This window comes from Myzus persicae, unplaced genomic scaffold (assembly GCF_001856785.1).
Source record: "Myzus persicae strain clone G006 unplaced genomic scaffold, MPER_G0061.0, whole genome shotgun sequence".
NCBI lineage: Eukaryota > Metazoa > Arthropoda > Insecta > Hemiptera > Aphididae > Myzus > Myzus persicae.
The window spans coordinates 27706-46918 of NW_019104271.1; the positions used below are offsets into that span (position 1 = coordinate 27706).

The window sequence follows — 19213 nt, forward strand, 5'->3', positions numbered from 1 at the left end:
CTGACGAGTAATAAGACAAGAAATAATGGCGCAATCCAGCGTTACGCGTATCATGACACCGCCGCCGACCGGGAGACTCGTTCACGCTTCGATTGTTTCGGAAACGAGCAGTCGGCGAGACGGGTGTGTTTTTGTCCGTCCCGGAGCTGCTAATTTGCCGGCTCGCAAATGGGGTGCGAAAACTATTCGGGCCACCCCCGCTGGCGGGGTCGTACGCGACACGAGGTGTATATCGAGCCGACTGCAGCTGGAAAACATTAACAGAATACTATTATTATTATTATTATTATTATTATTATTATTATATTATATTATTATATTATTAGGCCCGGTGGCGGTCTGCAGAGCAGACGCACGTATATTGTGCGCCGGTTTCGTGCGAGTAATTATCACCCGCGGTATTCAGACGGACTAATTATTTACTGCGCTAGCGCTCAGACGACGTATCACACAAAACGCGACGTGTCACAGGCAGCAGTGGCGGTGTATATATAATATTATAACAGTGGGTGGGTAGGCATAGGTTACCCTTCTATTTATAGGAAGAGACGTGACGCAATTTAATATAATGCATGACAAGACGTACGGACTTATAAACGTGTGTACGCGAGGGGGGAAAACGGCGATATTTTCGAGGCATTTTTTTTTTTTTTTGCCCGGCTCACTCTCCGAACGTGCACACTCGGTCGTCTTCCTGCAGCGCCGTCACAATAAATTATTCTTATGATATTATATACTGTGTGCGCAGCCCGTTTAACACCAGACCGACGTAAATCCGCTGCTGCACTTGGGCCCTACGACTGCAACATCGACCAAACACTCGCGTTTGCCCACATCATACTACGCATAGGTACTGACATGACGTCAAAATAACGATATATTACTATGTTCACACCGTATAGTAGGCACGAATTGTGTACGTAACGCACGCCGTATACTTTATTATGACTTTATGTGCACATGCGATTTGGCTTCCACGTGCTCCCCTCGGAGGAGGGTGAAAATTTATTATTATAATTATTATATTACAAACCGTTATGGCTGCGCGTCGTCGTCGCCGCACATAATAATAATTATAATTATATTTCATGCGAAGGGAAATGTGTGAAAACGAGACATTAATCTTAAAACTCGAACACTTCTCAAGACGCGACGTGTATGATTATGTATAGGAGGTGCCCATTCGTATTAACGATTCGAACTCGTACAAGTGTCACCGGCCATGATGTAAATTAGAAATTATATAACCGTCGACAGTTTTTACCTACACCCATAAATCGTACAGTATTTTGCGCATCATGGTAACGTTTTTATAGGTAACTCGAACACTATATTTGAAAATCTCAAGAAAAAAAAATTTTTTTCAGGGTGCCGAGGTGCTTGGGTGAAACTTCCAACGGGTTTTACGGAATTTGAGCTAAGTCGGTGATTTTTAATAATATTGGTTTACTTTTGGCAACAAAATCGTTACAGAATCTGATGAAAATGTCAAATCATACGCCGTCACCCCACCTAATGGCGTTTAAGTTTGGAATATTCCAAACTTCCTTATAAGTTACACGAAAAAACCAGGGTTGTTACATTTCGTTACAAAATTGTTACAAAACATAGTAAAATTCTAGTTTAAAAGTTCAGAACTTGAGGTGCTGGAGTGGCGGACTTTGTCAACTCTGGATTAACCGTCATACAGTTTTCTACCTTTCATAAAAAATATAAAAGAGAATGACAATCCGTATCCAACATTTTCAAAACATTATATATATTGTAATAAACTATGAGCTCGTCGACATGACGCTTATTCACGCCTTCACTTAAAAATAGATTTACTCTAGCCAAATAATGAGCAACTATAATATTATGATACAATCGCTGCATTTAATGCTGCTTTCACAACGTTTGAAAAGAGCATTTTTTTTAATCTAATAATTATTATATAGTTACAAAAATTAATATTAAAAACTTTGTGTTATGGATTGAAAAAAAAAATTGTAATAAAATGTAATATTCCTATTATGATAATATTTATTGAGCCGTAAATAAAGCACACCTGTGACTTTTAGTTTTAAAAATAGGTTCAAACTTTAAAATATTATTATTTCGTTTATATAATAGTATTTATGCGTATTTCATGCAGCGTCACTATATACAGGTGTTAATTTTATTTTAACGCTACATTTATTAGAATCTTATAGAGCGTAGAGATTTTTATTGCAACTTTTATCAACCCCTTTTCGAACAGAAAGGTCTTTATAATATTATTATAAAAAAATCAAATGGCTTGCGAAGTAATGTTGCATAAATTATGAATGTTTATAATTTTATACTTTTAACGAGGAATGCGAAGTAAAATATGGTATGAGCTTTTAAAATGTACAATTTTTTTTTTTTAAACATGTTCTTTCGGTAATTAAACCGAAAAAGCACTCTTTGTACGTATTTAATGGTGGAAAATATAAAATAATAATAAACGATGACTGTTAAAAGAACGTGTAAAGTACACCGTGAGCTGAAAAAAAATGTTGCTTGCTCTATAAACGAATTAAGCTGTTTTTTTCCACCGTATAATACTTTCGTGGTATTACACACCTAAGCTTCCGGTTTTGAAAATGTTTTAATGAATAATTTGTAAAGTATGAAAAAAAAATAATGTATAAAAGGCCGAGTAACAACAATATATGTATATTGTATACCTACGGCAACCAGAATATTGTTGTAGTTTATTTTATGTAAGTTGACTAAAACCAGTAAAACTCATCTTACCTAATTTTAAATTTAAATAACAATTAGGTATTTCTGAGCACTATATTATCTCTTGTTTAAAACTCATACCTCTGAAAAACAAAAACTTTCATTTATTTTATAGATTGGTAAAATTAATAAACACAAAATAAATATTTATCTATCTTCATCGTTAATTTATCTGTATATAACCTTTCTTTTTTTCAAATGTGACTTGTTTTGTCAGTGACTTTATAATTAACATGATTTCCGAAAATAGTTTTAACAAGAAAATTAAGATTATTAAACTGTAGTTAAAACGCTTTTTTTTTGAAAAATCAACTGCATTATTAAAAGTCCAAAATAGTTGAGGCACCATTAATTTAGTTGAGCCGGCTGGACTTAGGTCGGGACCAAACCATTTAAAGTTGTACTCCATTAAGTTTTTAAGCTATCAACTCGTTCTTCACACTGTTCATTATCGCAACATTCAGGGTCGAGGTTCGTGATTGCTTAAATGTATTTTTTAATTTCCACTATTTTGTTAAAATTCAGTAGGGAGTTTACTGTTTTTTTCCTCAACATCACCATAGATAGATTGTGTACACGAGTTTAGGGTCAAGCCGGACTTATTCAAAGTATATAATTATATTGCACTATAATAGTATGAGCTTTTAAAACAAGCTCTTCTAATTTTTTTTTAGACCACGATAGGTTCATCCCTTTAGAACGATTTAGTTAGGTACTATACAATATTCAACAGTACAATATTTCAATAATTATAAAAACATGTTAAACGATTATAGTTTGTTGGTCAATAAGACTACAATAACTATATTTATCTTTATAGTTAGTAGTTATGGACATTGTTGGTATTTTATTGATAAATTGCTGTGAAAACCTCGTGATAGGAAGTGTGATGAATTGTGCCGAAACTATAATTATTGATTTATTGTGTATTGATTATTTTTTAAGATATTTTTGGAATTTAAAGTTTTCGTCTAATATTCAGCTATTACAGTGGAAAAATACACTAAAATAAACAATACCTTATGTTCTAAAATGTCTTCGTGGACGTAAATTATGAATGTCCCAACTGAGTTGGTCCAAAATAAATAATGTATTTCACTTATCTAATATCAATATTAAATAGACAAACTGATTTGCAAAATTGAATTTATAATATTATATTTAAGTAGTTGATATAAGTATTTAAATGCTTGACTACATATTTTATAAGTTTTCCTGTAAAAAAATATAATTTAAATGATTAAACTTGCTTCATCACGCATTTCATATTATTTTCTACTCTAATCAAAACTTATTGTGACAAATTTTATGAATTGTTTATGTCAAATAAAAATTTTAAAATTTAAAAAAAAATGATTTAACATTATTCATATTTCAAATAATATTAACTAAGTGTTTGTAGGTAGTTATTTTTTACCATAGTTTTTGTTACCTACATACTATTCTATATGAAACATGTACCGTGATATTAAACATAATTGCTTATAGATTAATATTTGTTTGATTCAGTTATTAAGTCACTATGAAAGTATATGTACTCAACAAACTTATTTTTAAAAAGTACTCAATGTGGTATCAGTTTAAGTGTAAGACGAGGACCACTAAATAATAAAATTGAGTAATTATATATTATTTTGTATATTATGCATATTAAACTACATTATGTAAAAATGTTGTTTTTTTAATGAATTCAAAGTCCAAACTATGTGAACTATTTTATTATTTTTCTCATTCTTGTATATTTGAATGAACGAATTTCTGTTATACGGTACTCTGATCGCTCTGTATATCGAAAAGTTAAAACCATACATAAAATCAACGACATAGTGTAGTGTGTTAAGTAATTATTTGACAGTTTTATCGTTTTGAAATTAAATTATCATTAAATTGTTTGTTGCTCAAAAAAAAAAAAAAAATGAATAAACAGATAACAGCTATACTATATATAAATATATAAGTAACGGTTGTATAAGACTTCGAAGTATGATTATCAACAAAACTGTTGTTCGACGTTTGCTATAGATTAGTTAACTTGTATAACCTGTAGAACACAGAATTAGAGAAGTATAATTTATTTAATGTTGTGATACATAATATTATATTATTGTAGTGAGTTTTTGTCTATTGGATAGTGAACCATGCATTGGATTGGTGTGTGTTGTTTTTGGTCATTATTAGTTTTCGTTTCGTCCGATACTCATAATTCGGTAAGTACCAAACCCGTGCATAAATTCATTAACATAATGTATCGTCGAAATTAGTAGTTTATAAATTCAATCGAATAATTCGACGATTAGACTGATTGTATAATATTGGTTTCATGTTTTTTAGACAAACAAACGGACGTTTATTGTAGACTATGAAAAAAATGAATTCCTAAAAGATGGAGAAGTGTTCCGATACGTTTCAGGTGATTTGCACTATTTTCGGATTCCTAAACCTTATTGGAAAGACAGAATTCAAAAAATAAAAGCCGCAGGCTTAAATGCTATAACAACGTGAGTCTTTATGAATTTACTGCATATTGTAGTTTTACACGATGCAGTTAAATGAAACAACACATCAACGTCGTATCTAAGAAAAATATTTATAAACATTTTGGCAGTTTTTTTTTAGTATTTAAATTTTGTTGTGTATACTATTAACGACGGACTCCAGTTTTTCTAGAGTATTTTGTATATTGTGGTTTTCACTTTACTAAAAAATATGCAGATTGAAGCTGATTGTAACATTACATCTATTAAAATTTATAATTATGTCTTCAAGATTTACTAAATAATTTGTTATGATCAAATTAAGTCATAAGATTATACATATATACACTATTACACTAATATTCACAGAAAAATGAGTACATTTATATTATCTACTTAAAAATTAGCTATGATAATGGTCAAATACACAAAAAACACAGTCATTAGTTCCTATAGATGGTAGATAGTAAACAGTGCTTATAATCTACATATTATTTAGTAAGAGTAATATTGTAAAAAAACAATAAAGAAGAATGTAGGTTTCATATTATACTATAAACAAGTTTCAAAGTATGTAATTATTTATTTTTTTATTCAATGTCAAAATAATATACAATAGCAAGTGTATTTATACCTATATATTATGGTTGTTAACAATTCGTTAAAAAATTATTTACCAGTTGCCACATAAAGAATATAAAATGAAAAATGGGAAATAAATGAACCTCAATTAGAAAAACTTACCTACTCGTTTATCATAATCGTGATACAATAAACTAAACTATTTAAAGTTATGTGGAATGGAGCTTACACGAACCATTCCCTGGCACATACAATTTCGAAGGGATGGCTGACTTGGAGTATTTTATAAAATTGATCCAAGACGAAGGCATGTACCTACTCTTGAGGCCTGGTCCATATATATGTGCTGAACGTGATTTCGTAAGTATAGTTGTAGTTTTCATTCGATTTCGTATTATAAAAAGTTATACTATGTAGGTATTAATTTATTATAAAAAGTTATATTATGAAGGTATTAATTTTCAGGGTGGATTTCCATATTGGTTATTGAACGTTACGCCCAGGGGGAGCTTGAGGACCAATGATTCGAGTATGGTTAAGAAAACACTGGTGTTATTACAATTGAATTAAATATAAAATAGCATAATATTTACCTACAATATATTTAATATTTAAAGCAATTCAATTTTTAAAATTATTGGGACATAAACATTAATTTATGGTTTATTATCTAAAATATAAAAGCAAAATGTATGATAATAGACCTAAAAATATGTTCATAGTTTTAATACTATTTATTATTGTTTATCAAACATATTATGCATGTACATTGTCCGTACATATTTATGCTAAATTAGTATTGTATTAGGTGTATGTGTTTTTTTTATAATAATATAAGCGTTATGCTGTCTAATATTTAAAAATGTCCGTTTTAGGTTATAAAAAATATGTTTCACAATGGTTTAATGTGCTTATGACGAAAATGCAACCTCATTTTTATGGAAATGGTGGAAATATCATTATGGTCCAGGTGATTATATTTTAAAATAGGCACTTCAATGTTCCGGTACTTTAAAAAAGTATCTTCAACATTTGTATGCAATATCGAAAAAAAATAAACTGTAAAAATATCGTATTTACATGTACGTTAATTGTTGAGGTTTAATCTTTAATTGATTTCATATAGGTGGAGAATGAGTATGGGAGTTTCTACGCCTGTGATTCAGGATACAAACTGTGGTTACGGGATTTAGTCAAAGGCTACGTAGAAGATAAAGCTCTACTCTATACAATTGATATATGCAACCAGAGAAATTTCGACTGTGGTCCCATTCCAGAAGTGTACGCGACCGTTGATTTCGGAGTTTCGGCAAACGGTTAGTAACAGGTACCTAGTCATTATAATATTCGCTCAGTTTATTTTATGATACCAAGGCGTATATCAGGTTGAGTCTTTGCTACCACTTGTACCATACTGCATATTTTACGCTTGCGTTTATTAAATTTGATGATGTAATTTTTTTAGCTTCCAAATGTTTTGACTTTATGAAAAACTTTCAAAAAGGTGGACCACATGTCAACTCCGAATTTTATCCGGGTTGGTTGGCTCATTGGCAGGAACCACATCCCAAAGTGAAGTCGGACGATGTTGTGAAGCAAATAAAATCAATGCTATCATTTAACGCTTCGTTTAGTTTTTATATGTTTCACGGAGGTACAAATTTTGGATTTACGTCTGGCGCCAACACTCTCAACGATACCGATGCGAACGTTGGGTATATATCTCAGCTAACATCATACGACTATGATGCTCCGTTGACCGAAGCTGGTGACCTGACAGAAAAATATTTCAGAATAAAACAGACGCTCGAGAATGCCGTGAGTCTTTACAGTTTTCACTTTTCACAGTCGTATTACATGAAAGTCGAAATTTTTAGAAATATCCCGGTCTGGTACCAGAGTATGTCGGCGATATATCTCCAGTTCCAATGCTTAAAGCAGCTTATGGCACATTCTACTTACAACCATTGGTTAGTATATTTGAAAAAATTACTCAGCAGATCAAACCGGTGTTAAGCGTTAAACCTTTAACGTTTGAAGGGATGGATATCAACACTGGATTCGTTATGTACGAAACAATATTATTAAATAAGTTCCACAACTCAGTGAATCTAACAGTGAACTCCGTAAGAGATCGAGCAATCATATACATGGATCAAGTAAAGTCACATCCGTACACAATAAGCGTCTAAATATCTATGTTAAAAAATATTATACTATTTCAGGTACAAGTGGGCACTATGAATCGATTAAAAGGAAACACGACCATACTTTTAAACTTAAAAAAACATTCTGCTCAAAAACTGAGTATTTTGATTGAGAACCAAGGAAGGATCAACTACGGAGATTTCATCGAAGACAGAAAGGTTGACTGATAAAATTATAACTTTAATTTATATTTTGCTTTCAGTCAAATTGTGTTTGAGGAAAATTTTACAAGACTTTAATTGTATTATTCTGTGCAGGGAATTTTGGGTCACGTACTTCTTGACAATGAAAAAGTGGGCCCGTGGAAGATGATTGCTCACCCTCTGAATGAAACGTCTTGGCTTTCTTCAATCAAACCAGTGGAAAATGTCCAAGTACCGGCATTTTATAGAACAGAGTTCACTTTGCCAGAGAAGTACAATACGAGTACCGTAGATACTTATCTGGATACTTCAGGTTGGACTAAGGTGTGTACTCTAATTTTGTTTGTTTGTTTTTTTATCATTTTTGGCTATTATTTGTTAAAGATGCACTCTTAGGTATCATACAAGCCATCTCAAAAAACATATATTTCATTATTTTTACAGGGAGTAGCATTTTTAAATGATATAAATCTGGGTCGATATTGGCCGCTCGCTGGACCTCAGTTTACACTCTACGTACCAGCTACTTTTCTAAAGCCACCTCCCGCTGTCAATACACTTGTCATGTTTGAACTTGAAAGAGCGCCTCAAGACTTGTCCATTAAGTTTGTAGACACGCCGAATATCAACGGCACCATAAACACGTAGATTAAAAGACATATTATGTTGTATATGTTACTAAATTAGGTATTTATTTCAAGTATGATGTCGATAACCTTGTTTTTGCTGATAATAAGTTCTGTATGATCATTAATTTTCATCAAGAAACTCATTTTTATAGGGTAGATTGATAAATTATTGATACACAGTTATAGAAGGTTATATTATTATAGTTGAATAAATTAAAACCTATTTTAATTAAGTATTCGAGATATCCAGATGTATCAGTCATTTAATTTATACAAAGGATTTTAGTCGTAATGTGTAATGAATAAAACGATGAATCGTGGAAACTAAATCAGAATTTTACGCAATTTTTATAATTTTAGTAGCGTCAGAAAAACATAAGGTGCTAAAAAAATTTGAAAATGCTTCAATTACCTACTGTTTATATTTTTATTTCTGCGTATAGCAATAATAGGTAGCACAGCTGTACATTTATTAGGTAAATCACCTCATCAATAATCATATCACATTATCGCTTATCAGTTCTAATAATTATTAGTCTAATGACCTTTTCCAAACACTCTGTACACCGTACATAAAATCCCTGAAAAAATAAATAATAATTACGACACTGTTTTCATAAACAATATATGAGCATAATAATACTATATTAATTATGTTACTATATAAATAGAAGCAAGTTAGGTTATCATGTGCGACATGAACCAAGATAAATTAATCACATATATTACTATCTTAGTATGATATACCTAAATATAAACATATTGAATAGTTGTGATTAAATTAAACTTAATAAGTGTAAAACTGTAAAAGTAATTATTGTGTGTTCAAAATGTGTTTAATTTTTTTAATTGCTTATCATGTAAAAATAGTACATGCATATATTAATAAAATACCATAGACACATAATATGATACAAGAACATGACCCAAACTTTTTCATTATTAGTTATTATTAATAAATTGATTTATTCATGTAATATGAGTGCATTGACGTCGTGTTGTATAAAAACTAATTCGTTTTATTAAAAAGAAAAAATTGATAATATTCTGAACATTAAAATATGATATTATACGCTTTTCATTAGCAAATAATGTTTATAGTAAAAAAGTATCTGCAACTGTTGAAGATAATAAAAAAGGGTTGTCGTAATAAATCACAAATAACGTTACATATCATTAAAATGTATTAATTAATTTTGATTATTGAAAATGTATAATATCCAATTAATATTTATTTTAAAACAACACTATGATAATCCAATGTTTTTGGAATAGAAATCAGACATGTTCATTTTTGTACAATTAAAATATCTGCAACTCCTTACGATGCGAGTGTCACGTTCTGTTTTCATTTTTGATCATAATACATTATTATATGATTTATTATAAACAAAAATAAATATTGAATCTAGTAAACCGTACAATTTATAAGTATTAATGCATAGAGTTTTCCCAAAATGGCAGACTGGAGACAAGATATTCGCAAGTGAAATGCAAAATAATGGCGACGACCATTGCTTTTCGAAAATATGTACACTCAATAGTTGAGCGCACTCGTACCAGAAATTATTGTAAATCATAGAAATCGTAGAATGCCTACGTTTCCATCTTCAATTTTTCTTTTCTTTAGACACTTACAATAATATTAAAATCAAAATGTACTTATTAATAATTTGTGTATTAGTATACGATATAATATCATGTTGAAGTAATTATCTGCAGCTGTAGATGATACGCCAGATGAGTGTTGAGAACAGTAATTCAATAATAATTATCACTATCGTCACTGCTTAAATCATTTCTACTAAAAGCACAAGTTGGTCAAAGGGAAGATTAAGCACTAGAATATATTTAGCTAGAACACTATACATGCATATAGTTAATAATGTAATCTCAGATGTTTACAGTTATCTATGATTTAGAAACGTTTGACGTGGTTTAACTTTGACTCTAACTAACGAATAACTACGAAGTCTGTCGTACCGTGTAATATGGTTATGGACATACTAATTAAACGACAGCGTCATTGTTAATAATTAGTCAAAACCAAAACAGCTGGGGCGAATAAATTCCTTTTCAGGAGTAAAGCCAGCTGATTTGTCTGTCGAAGATATCCCACAAAAAGGAGTAACTCGACATTTATTGGAATTCGTAAAAAAAGTTGACTGTCGACTGATGACAATCATCAGTATGCGCGCGGACTTAAGTAAAATAATTCTTTACTGTAATAACGATAAAGTCGTAGTAAAACATATTTATTAAATGCGAATTGGCTCCGATTTCGTCACGTGCAGGAAACGGTAATATTCTCATTTAGACGATCACTATTACATTAAATATCGTCACACGTCTAGGGTAAACTACATCTGCACACGACCTACACTTACCTACTATAGAGTCTATGATATTGATAACACAATGATTTATCGACAAAAAATAAACATTTGTCACCAACGAAAAAATCTAGAGGATTTAGCATTGTCCTCTGTGCGATCGCCGCTCGTTCATATTATATTATTATGTCCGACACCATTGCCGGATAATAATACGACGGACGTCTATAGGTACCGTCTTTATACAAGCAGGTACATGACGTATTATAGGTACGTAGGACCACATTATTATTGTGCACGTGTGTGGCAATCGTGTAAATAATAAAAAAAAGTGTTTAAACACAATACCCGTGTATAGGTACCTACGTATACCTATATCTCACAATATATTAGCATTATACGCGTGTGTTGTATTAGTCGGGACCGGGTTCGACGAGACCGATGATTAATGGTTTTAACGCGGCGGCGGCGTCGGGCGCGATTACAAAAAGTCGCGTACGATAATAATAAATTATAATTATTGCTCGTCTCGCAGTCGCACAGACGACTACGGCACGTCTCCTTCGGTCATCTGTCCAATAACAACGGCACACAAGTCCCACACGACCCTCACAATATTGAAGAATAATATAATAAACAATAAATGCGCATATAATATCATGCAAGCTGGTATTGGTATTCTGTCGACGAATTAGAGGTGAAAAACCCCGAGATGGTAAAAAATCTGATACCAAAGGTACAACAGGTATGCTCCGGAGATACTACAGGTATTCCGTGAGGTTAGTTTCCTAATAATTGACAATCGGTGAAAAACATAAGCGCCAAGATGAGATAAGAAAAAAAAGCCGTATCGTACGAAAGTGCCAAAATCATAGGTAGGTTAGGTGGTCCAACAGATAATAAATTTAGAACTATATTGTTCACAATCTCCGAACGTTCAATCTTAGTTTCTACGTATTAGTAGAAACCAACCAATTTTTTTAAAATTATATCTATATATTATTGACAATTTTTAAAAAATCAAATGCTTTATGAAAACTGTGTATACTTTTGGCGCACATGTCATACAGCCTCAACAATCAACTTAGAACCGGAATCTAATATAGACTACATAATAATGTGTAATATATATTATACTTTGATAAAATGTCAAAAATGAATGATCTTTACGGTCAAATATAAAACGGACGAAAATATTATTTAACGATAGCTTGTTCGATGTGTCGTCTATAGGCTTCGTGCTATGTTGTGTACGTGAACAGTTATAATTTTTCTACGTGATAAGCATATTAATAAATTAACAGGTATAGGTGTAGACATTTTTTAATCTTGAACTTTTTGAGATAGATAATATATATATATATATATATATTATATAATATCTACCTTAATTTTTTTTATTATACGGTATATGTAGACATTTTTTTTACAATAAGTGTGTGTGCTGTACGATATAGGTGTTGGGTTGAGATTGTGGGTATAGGTGCCGTGCGAAGAGACAATCTATTGAAGACACTTCAGCGTGGGTAAAAATACATATATTTTTTTTCAATAATTCGTTCCCTGCGAACACGTTTCTTGCAGATTACGATTAATTATGTGAAAAGTTTTTTTTTTGGAGTTGTAAATATCTATTTTTTTATGCACTGCTCTCGACCTACCAACAAGGTATTAGTAAGTACCTTATATGTTATGATTTTTTTATTTATATTTAACGACGTAGGCACACATTATATTAAAACACGCGCTTTTAGTCTTTTTTTATGTGATAAAATGTTCAACTTATTGTCCTATAGATTCACGCGTGTACTATATATGAGCACTTAGGTCGTCACGTGGAAACGGATAGTATTATAATAATAATACGACATGACGTGTCGCCGTCGTATGTCCTTGTATAGTCGAGTGTGTTTAATATTTTAGTATGTCCGACGTAACATAGGTATACTTACTATTATAGTCTACGGAGCTCTCGGATGACCGACGATATTGTTGCCGTCATTATCACAATAATATTAGGTAGGTACGATCCCGCAGAAAGGTCTGTAAACCAGCTCCGTCCGCGATGATTAATATTATAGAGACGAGACGGGCGAAACGTCCGTTTTCACATTTCTCTCCAATCATCGCCAGGACCGCGTGCACTGACAATAAAATATAGTAAGACGATATATATATAGTCACGTGATAAAAATGTAATATTTATAATATTATAGCGTCACGGCCGTTGTCGGGAAAATCGCTGCATTGTTATGTCGGCTCATATCGGATCGGAATCCGATTATTATTGTTGTTATCGTGATATTCTCTCACGACCGCGGCCGGTCGGCGTCGCTTGCTGTTTGTTTTCGGCGCGACACGTCGCTGTCGTATAGGTACCAGGTAATACCTACATTATACCTGATACCTATATATACCTGTACAACATATTATATTATAATATATGTAGTGTACCTACAATATTGCTTTCGCGACGGTTAACCTCCGACCGGCGACGGCGAGAGCTGACGCAGCACACGCAGAAAAGAGATGGCTGAAAAATATATCGGCCGTCGGTCGGGTCGCCGTTTCCCCGCGGTGACGACGACGAGAGGAGAGAGAGAGCACGCCGGAGATGGCCGATTTCCGTTTTGGCTATCAGTCTCATCGGATGGTCGTCCGGAGAAACCGCATCATAAGGCACCTCTGCACAATGCATGTACCTACCAATTATTATTATATTAGAAAACGATAATGGTATACGCCTCGTCATCGGAGAGACCGACCTCTGTATAGAGACCCATACCAATAACGCGACGACGGTCTGGCCGAGCGAACATAATAATAACAATAATAATAATAATAATAATATTATTTTTTCCGATATTCCGTCGACACAATAATGTTATAATACTTGCAGGGCTCTCGTGACTTGTGGCTATAAAAAAAATTTAGCTGTGAGCTAAATGATGACATTATATGCGACGCTCTCAGAAAAAAATAATTTGTGCTTTACAATTTTTTAAATAATATGCGATATTGTTTTCAAAAGTTAAAAACTGATAAATAATTATAATGATTACAAAATTCCACTACAAAATGTACTCTCGAAAACCGTTAAAACTGTTTATTTTCGGAAATATAAGTTTAGGTTAAGATACAGTTCTAAAAAACAACGAAATATTTTGTAAAAACAGCTAACATATTGAATCTTATCAAAAATCATCCAAATTGAAATCTCATGGACTGCATAAAATGACCAATCTGTAGGGCATGGACGTTGGATTAAAGTTTTGTAATTCAACGAAGTTCCCAGAAATATATTCCACAGACATAACTCAACATAAACGCATACTAAATTTTATTAGTTTGATTATAGACTTCTGGTCTTCAAATTAGGAGCTTTTTCAGTTTAGAAAGCCTCAAGAGTTGCCGATTTGTCGTGCAGTTTACTCCCAAATAATACTCTAAAATAATTAAAATACAACAAAATTGAATGTTCGTCGAACTCTATGAAAATTCATTAGTTTGTTGGTTCCTCCCTCACAACCGAGTAGTGGAACAAACTTGAATCGAATAATTGCGTGTTGAAAATAACAGACCACTATATAGTCACATCTGATACTAATCTCGTTGCATGTTTAAAAACTCAAAGTGTTAGAAGAATTTTCAATGCGTGGCCATGGTGGTCGTCTTGAAAATATCGTATTTTTTTTTTAAAAATTCTACCAACCAGTCTATAGTTTTTGGCGAATATCGAATAGGAAAACAATTTTTACCGAGCAACATTCAACGCTTCCGGCAATCACGAGAGTTTTGCATATAGTACTTTAGGTACACCTACCTACACATCTATACAGGCCAAGTCCAAAGAGAATACTGGGGCTGGTAAATTACACGGTAGTACTTTACCCTTTGTGACATTTAAATGTCAAAGACATGCACGCGCACTCTTATATTATAATAATATATACTTTGATCGGTTCTCGGAGCACGATGTAGGCGTATATATAGCGTGGATATAGCGTGGATTCCTAATTCAGAATTCTTAAGTGTATAATTATTTAATGAATATTGAGTTAAAAACAAGAACTAACATTTTAAACTCGCTTAGTAATTTACGTTTATGAGAGACTATATCCGAATGGTCGCAGTACGACGGCATAATATATTATACATACATTTATATTTTATTTTTATGCAAAAAAAATTTGGAAAAATGATTACATCAAATAATTATCGAGGCAACAAATATGAGAGTTATTTCGTGAATTTAAGGATGTATAGAAAGAGGCTTCAGATATCAGATAACGAGGAGAGCACGTTACGAAAAAAAAGAATAATATCGAAAAAATAAATAAAAGAAGACACAAATAAACGAAAACACAAAGAACGTATATCCCGAAAAAAAGAAACAAAAATAAGAGAAAGAACAAACTGATTATATGTTATAGATGATTGAGGTTATAATATTATGATAGAAAAATGTCAATATTGAATTTTCATCGAAGTTTGGCGATCAAGACGAATAGGGGACAGAGCCCACTATAATATTATAACCCATGTGATTATTTTATTCTGACGAAAAAAAAATGTATTCCAAGTATTTGAGAATGGCCAATAACAGGTATGACTTATAATCGAATAGGTTCAATTAAAATAATGTAGTCACGATCAATTTGCTTCCATCATAGCTATAATATACTCTTAGAAAAAATAAAAATTTTAAATGAGAATTATTAATTATAAGTTATAACACAATTAAATTACTGTTTAAAAAAAATAATGCAATCGTTGTAAATGTCCGTTATGTATAGTGAGTACTGAGCAATGAGCATTGTATTAAATATTCTTTCTATTTATGATAATTTCTGTTTGGCATACTTATTTCGAACACTATATCATTATAATTCTATGATGCCCACCGTCCGGGGATTCCAAGTTTTATTCGCATTGTACATGGTAATACAATATATAGGTACGCATTAACGGACATACATAATAATTAACGTTTGGAAAGCTAATGTATAATATATGAGCATAAATCGTACAATTGGTGCACGAATATACCTATACGATAGCAGCTAGGTACATAATATTATGCATTTAAAAAAGTGATAATCCAATACCGAAACACGAGGCTAAAGTCTTTGACCTTAATTAATACAATTACATTTGAATCGGTAGTTGGATTACGATTTCGTGATCGGTTTGTTTGACAATGATCGATTAAACTGCGTCTAATCGATTATTCAGTCGATTAGATAACGATTAATAATACACCCTAATGTAATTAATTACTTGTCAGCACACAAACACTATCCTATATAGTGTAATGCAGCTCATTACCAATAAAGAAACTATTTTTTTTTTTTAATTAATGGCGACTGAGATTGAGTGAGACAGAGAGAGAGTGAAATAATATTAAATACTTGGATGGACGCCTCATGCACGAACAACACTACGCTATTTGATTATTTATGTACTCAGTTTATTGTGTGTGTGCCTACTGCAGCCATCGTTCGTATAAAAAAAAAACCGTCCGGACCAAATAACCTATGCACTAATAATTTCGTCATCGGTTTGAAAATATGAACGGTCTAAAATAATTAAAATTATTGCACTCCCGTCCGCCGCAATCCAAAGACAGAAAACGCGGTACCACCTACCTACACCGTATACTTCCTTATCGACTCGACGCAACCACTACTACCCATAAATAATTGGTTATTAAAATACCTAAGTAGCGATGATGTTCGGCCGATCCTCCGAGATGGTTCACCGTACGACGAAATTCGGACCAAGCTCCCATATATACATACACACACACACACACACTCACACACACACACCGTGTTATTATAACTATTACTTAAAAACATAATGGTGCCCGTAACATGTAATAATAATATAATGTAGGTACCACTCGACTAATTATTATCATTATTATTATTATCGTTATTATTCTTCGCAAACACTGTCGCGTGGGCTTGACCGTGTGCCGGGTAATATTCGAACGCCACTGCTGCAGCCTGCAACCGGTTAAACGATTACCTGCGATGTGTGTACGTATAGGCAATACGATATGTATGTATATGCATAATAATAATACGTGTGCGCGCACATTATATACGAATAAAAATTGTTAAAAAAACACAATACTCCTCGGGGATATTTCCCATCGGTTTCCAAACATATGGTCTACCGAAATTCGGTCCATCAAAAAAAAAATAATAATAATAACAACGATAATATTATTATTATTATTATTATTATATGGTTTGTGTAAGAAGTTACGCGGGCGACCGGCCGCCACGGAAAGACGCCCGGGGGGAAACCCCTTTCCACCTATTACACACGATATTATAATATTGTTGTTGTGTCCGCCACCGGACGGTTTCACGCTGCGGACGTCTTGGGGTAAAAATAATAAAATTAAAATAAAAAACACCGATGGCTGCTGCTACTGCCACGATCGCTATCTGTGTACAGACAGAATTTTTGGCCTATCAACTGGAGCACGTACACGCGCGCGCGTTGCATAATAACACGCGGCCGATCAAATTGTACATACACACACACTCACACACACACACACACACGCATACACACACACACGCACACGCGCTCGCAGAGCTTATTTTAAATATGTTTTAGTTTTAATAACAGCACGATTACCATATAATATATTATTATGATATACGCATTCCCCGTTGATTGCCGCCGCGGTGGCAAACCAGCCGGGCAACACTTTATAGGTAGGCAGGTATACACATAATAATAATAATAATAATAATAATAGTAATATGTAGCTCGCACGAAAACGAAACGTCGAGACAAGCTGCGATAATAGTCGTTGTAGGCAGATATATTTATATATATACATCATAACATGTATACCTTACCGGCAGCCGCCGACGAAAATCGTAAACGGACGACAGCTTCATGATATCGTATTATCGAGGTTGAAGGCACTAATAACCAATAATATGGGTTAATATATATATGTGTGTGTGTGTGTGTGTGTGTGTGTGTGTGTGTGTGTACATGTGCGTAATACGTACAATGTGCGCGAGCAATAATGATATAATTAACAGTCTCAAGCTGCGCAACGGTCGTCATGATATTAATATTATACATAATATATTATAATGCTAAATGTGTTGTAATTATTATGCGTTACAATGATATAACATTATAATATATCGTGCAGTGTAGGTTCACCACCGGTATTATACACCTATACCGGTATACATCATAACACTATAATATTATGCTCGTGTAATTAATATCGTATATTATTGTGTTATTGTCTTTATTACATAACTGCGCACAGCGTATATGATTTTATGATATTTATATAATTCGGACCGACGTGATATTTGAAATCGACGAAATTACTATAATATGAAACACGCACTGCCTATTTTTACTATTTACGTATACATTGTTATTTATCAACAATAATTCCTAGCTAACGCCAGGGGTACGTACCCCCTCCCCCCACGTCCACAGTAGGCGCACTGTTCAATACAAGATAAAAGGCACACCGTTCGATTGCCAGCGTTTCATCCCAGACGACCGTCCGAATATCAATAATATGCCATTTTGTTCAAAACATAAATCATACGCTGTCCCGGATACAATATAACGACGAGTTGCGTTTATCAACAAGTCGAGCACCCTGCAGGGATCCCGTAAAGATAATAAGACCTCACCGTCGACTGTGCCGTGGATGGTGCATTACGGTAACAACATAATATTTCTTCCGGCATAATTACGTACGTAATCCGTGTAACATAATAATAATAATTATTGTCCCGTTGATGAAGAAAATAAAACATGATTACATGCGCGGGTGGAGGTATTAATTTTCCGATTCTGATACTGGTTCCATTAATTAATACTGGATCAGGAATCGTAGTGGGAAGAATAATTCTTTTTCAATTTCTACTCTGAAAAAAAAATAGAACTTGTATTATTTTGTTTATTTTATTCTATGTATTCATTTAACATATTAATTATTATGGAATTCAAGTATAGGCAATTATTAGACTTTAGGAGGACGCTACACCCACGTTTGTAGTTGTCACCGTCGCACAAACGTACGATTTGGC

At 32.9% G+C, this 19213-nt stretch overlaps 1 protein-coding gene across 4 annotated transcripts; it reads left to right on the top strand.

The window, feature by feature from the left end:
- The first annotated feature begins 4722 nt into the window (after positions 1–4722).
- Positions 4723–9122, top strand: LOC111040751 (beta-galactosidase-like). 4 transcript variants are annotated; one of them, XM_022324764.1, is made up of 12 exons: positions 4723–4812; positions 4859–4955; positions 5080–5246; positions 6014–6164; positions 6270–6333; positions 6680–6774; positions 6931–7120; positions 7270–7622; positions 7682–7963; positions 8030–8170; positions 8270–8479; positions 8600–8803. In XM_022324764.1, exons 2-12 carry the CDS (start codon positions 4887–4889, stop codon positions 8801–8803), a joined length of 1926 nt encoding a protein of 641 aa, XP_022180456.1. In that variant the 5' UTR covers positions 4723–4812; positions 4859–4886. The 4 variants fall into 4 exon arrangements, with proteins under 4 accessions (XP_022180456.1, XP_022180457.1, XP_022180458.1 ...); XM_022324765.1 differs by having other exon boundaries at positions 4725–4812; positions 4881–4955; XM_022324766.1 differs by lacking the exon at positions 4723–4812 and having other exon boundaries at positions 4887–4955; positions 8600–9122.
- Positions 9123–19213: the final 10091 nt, after the last annotated feature.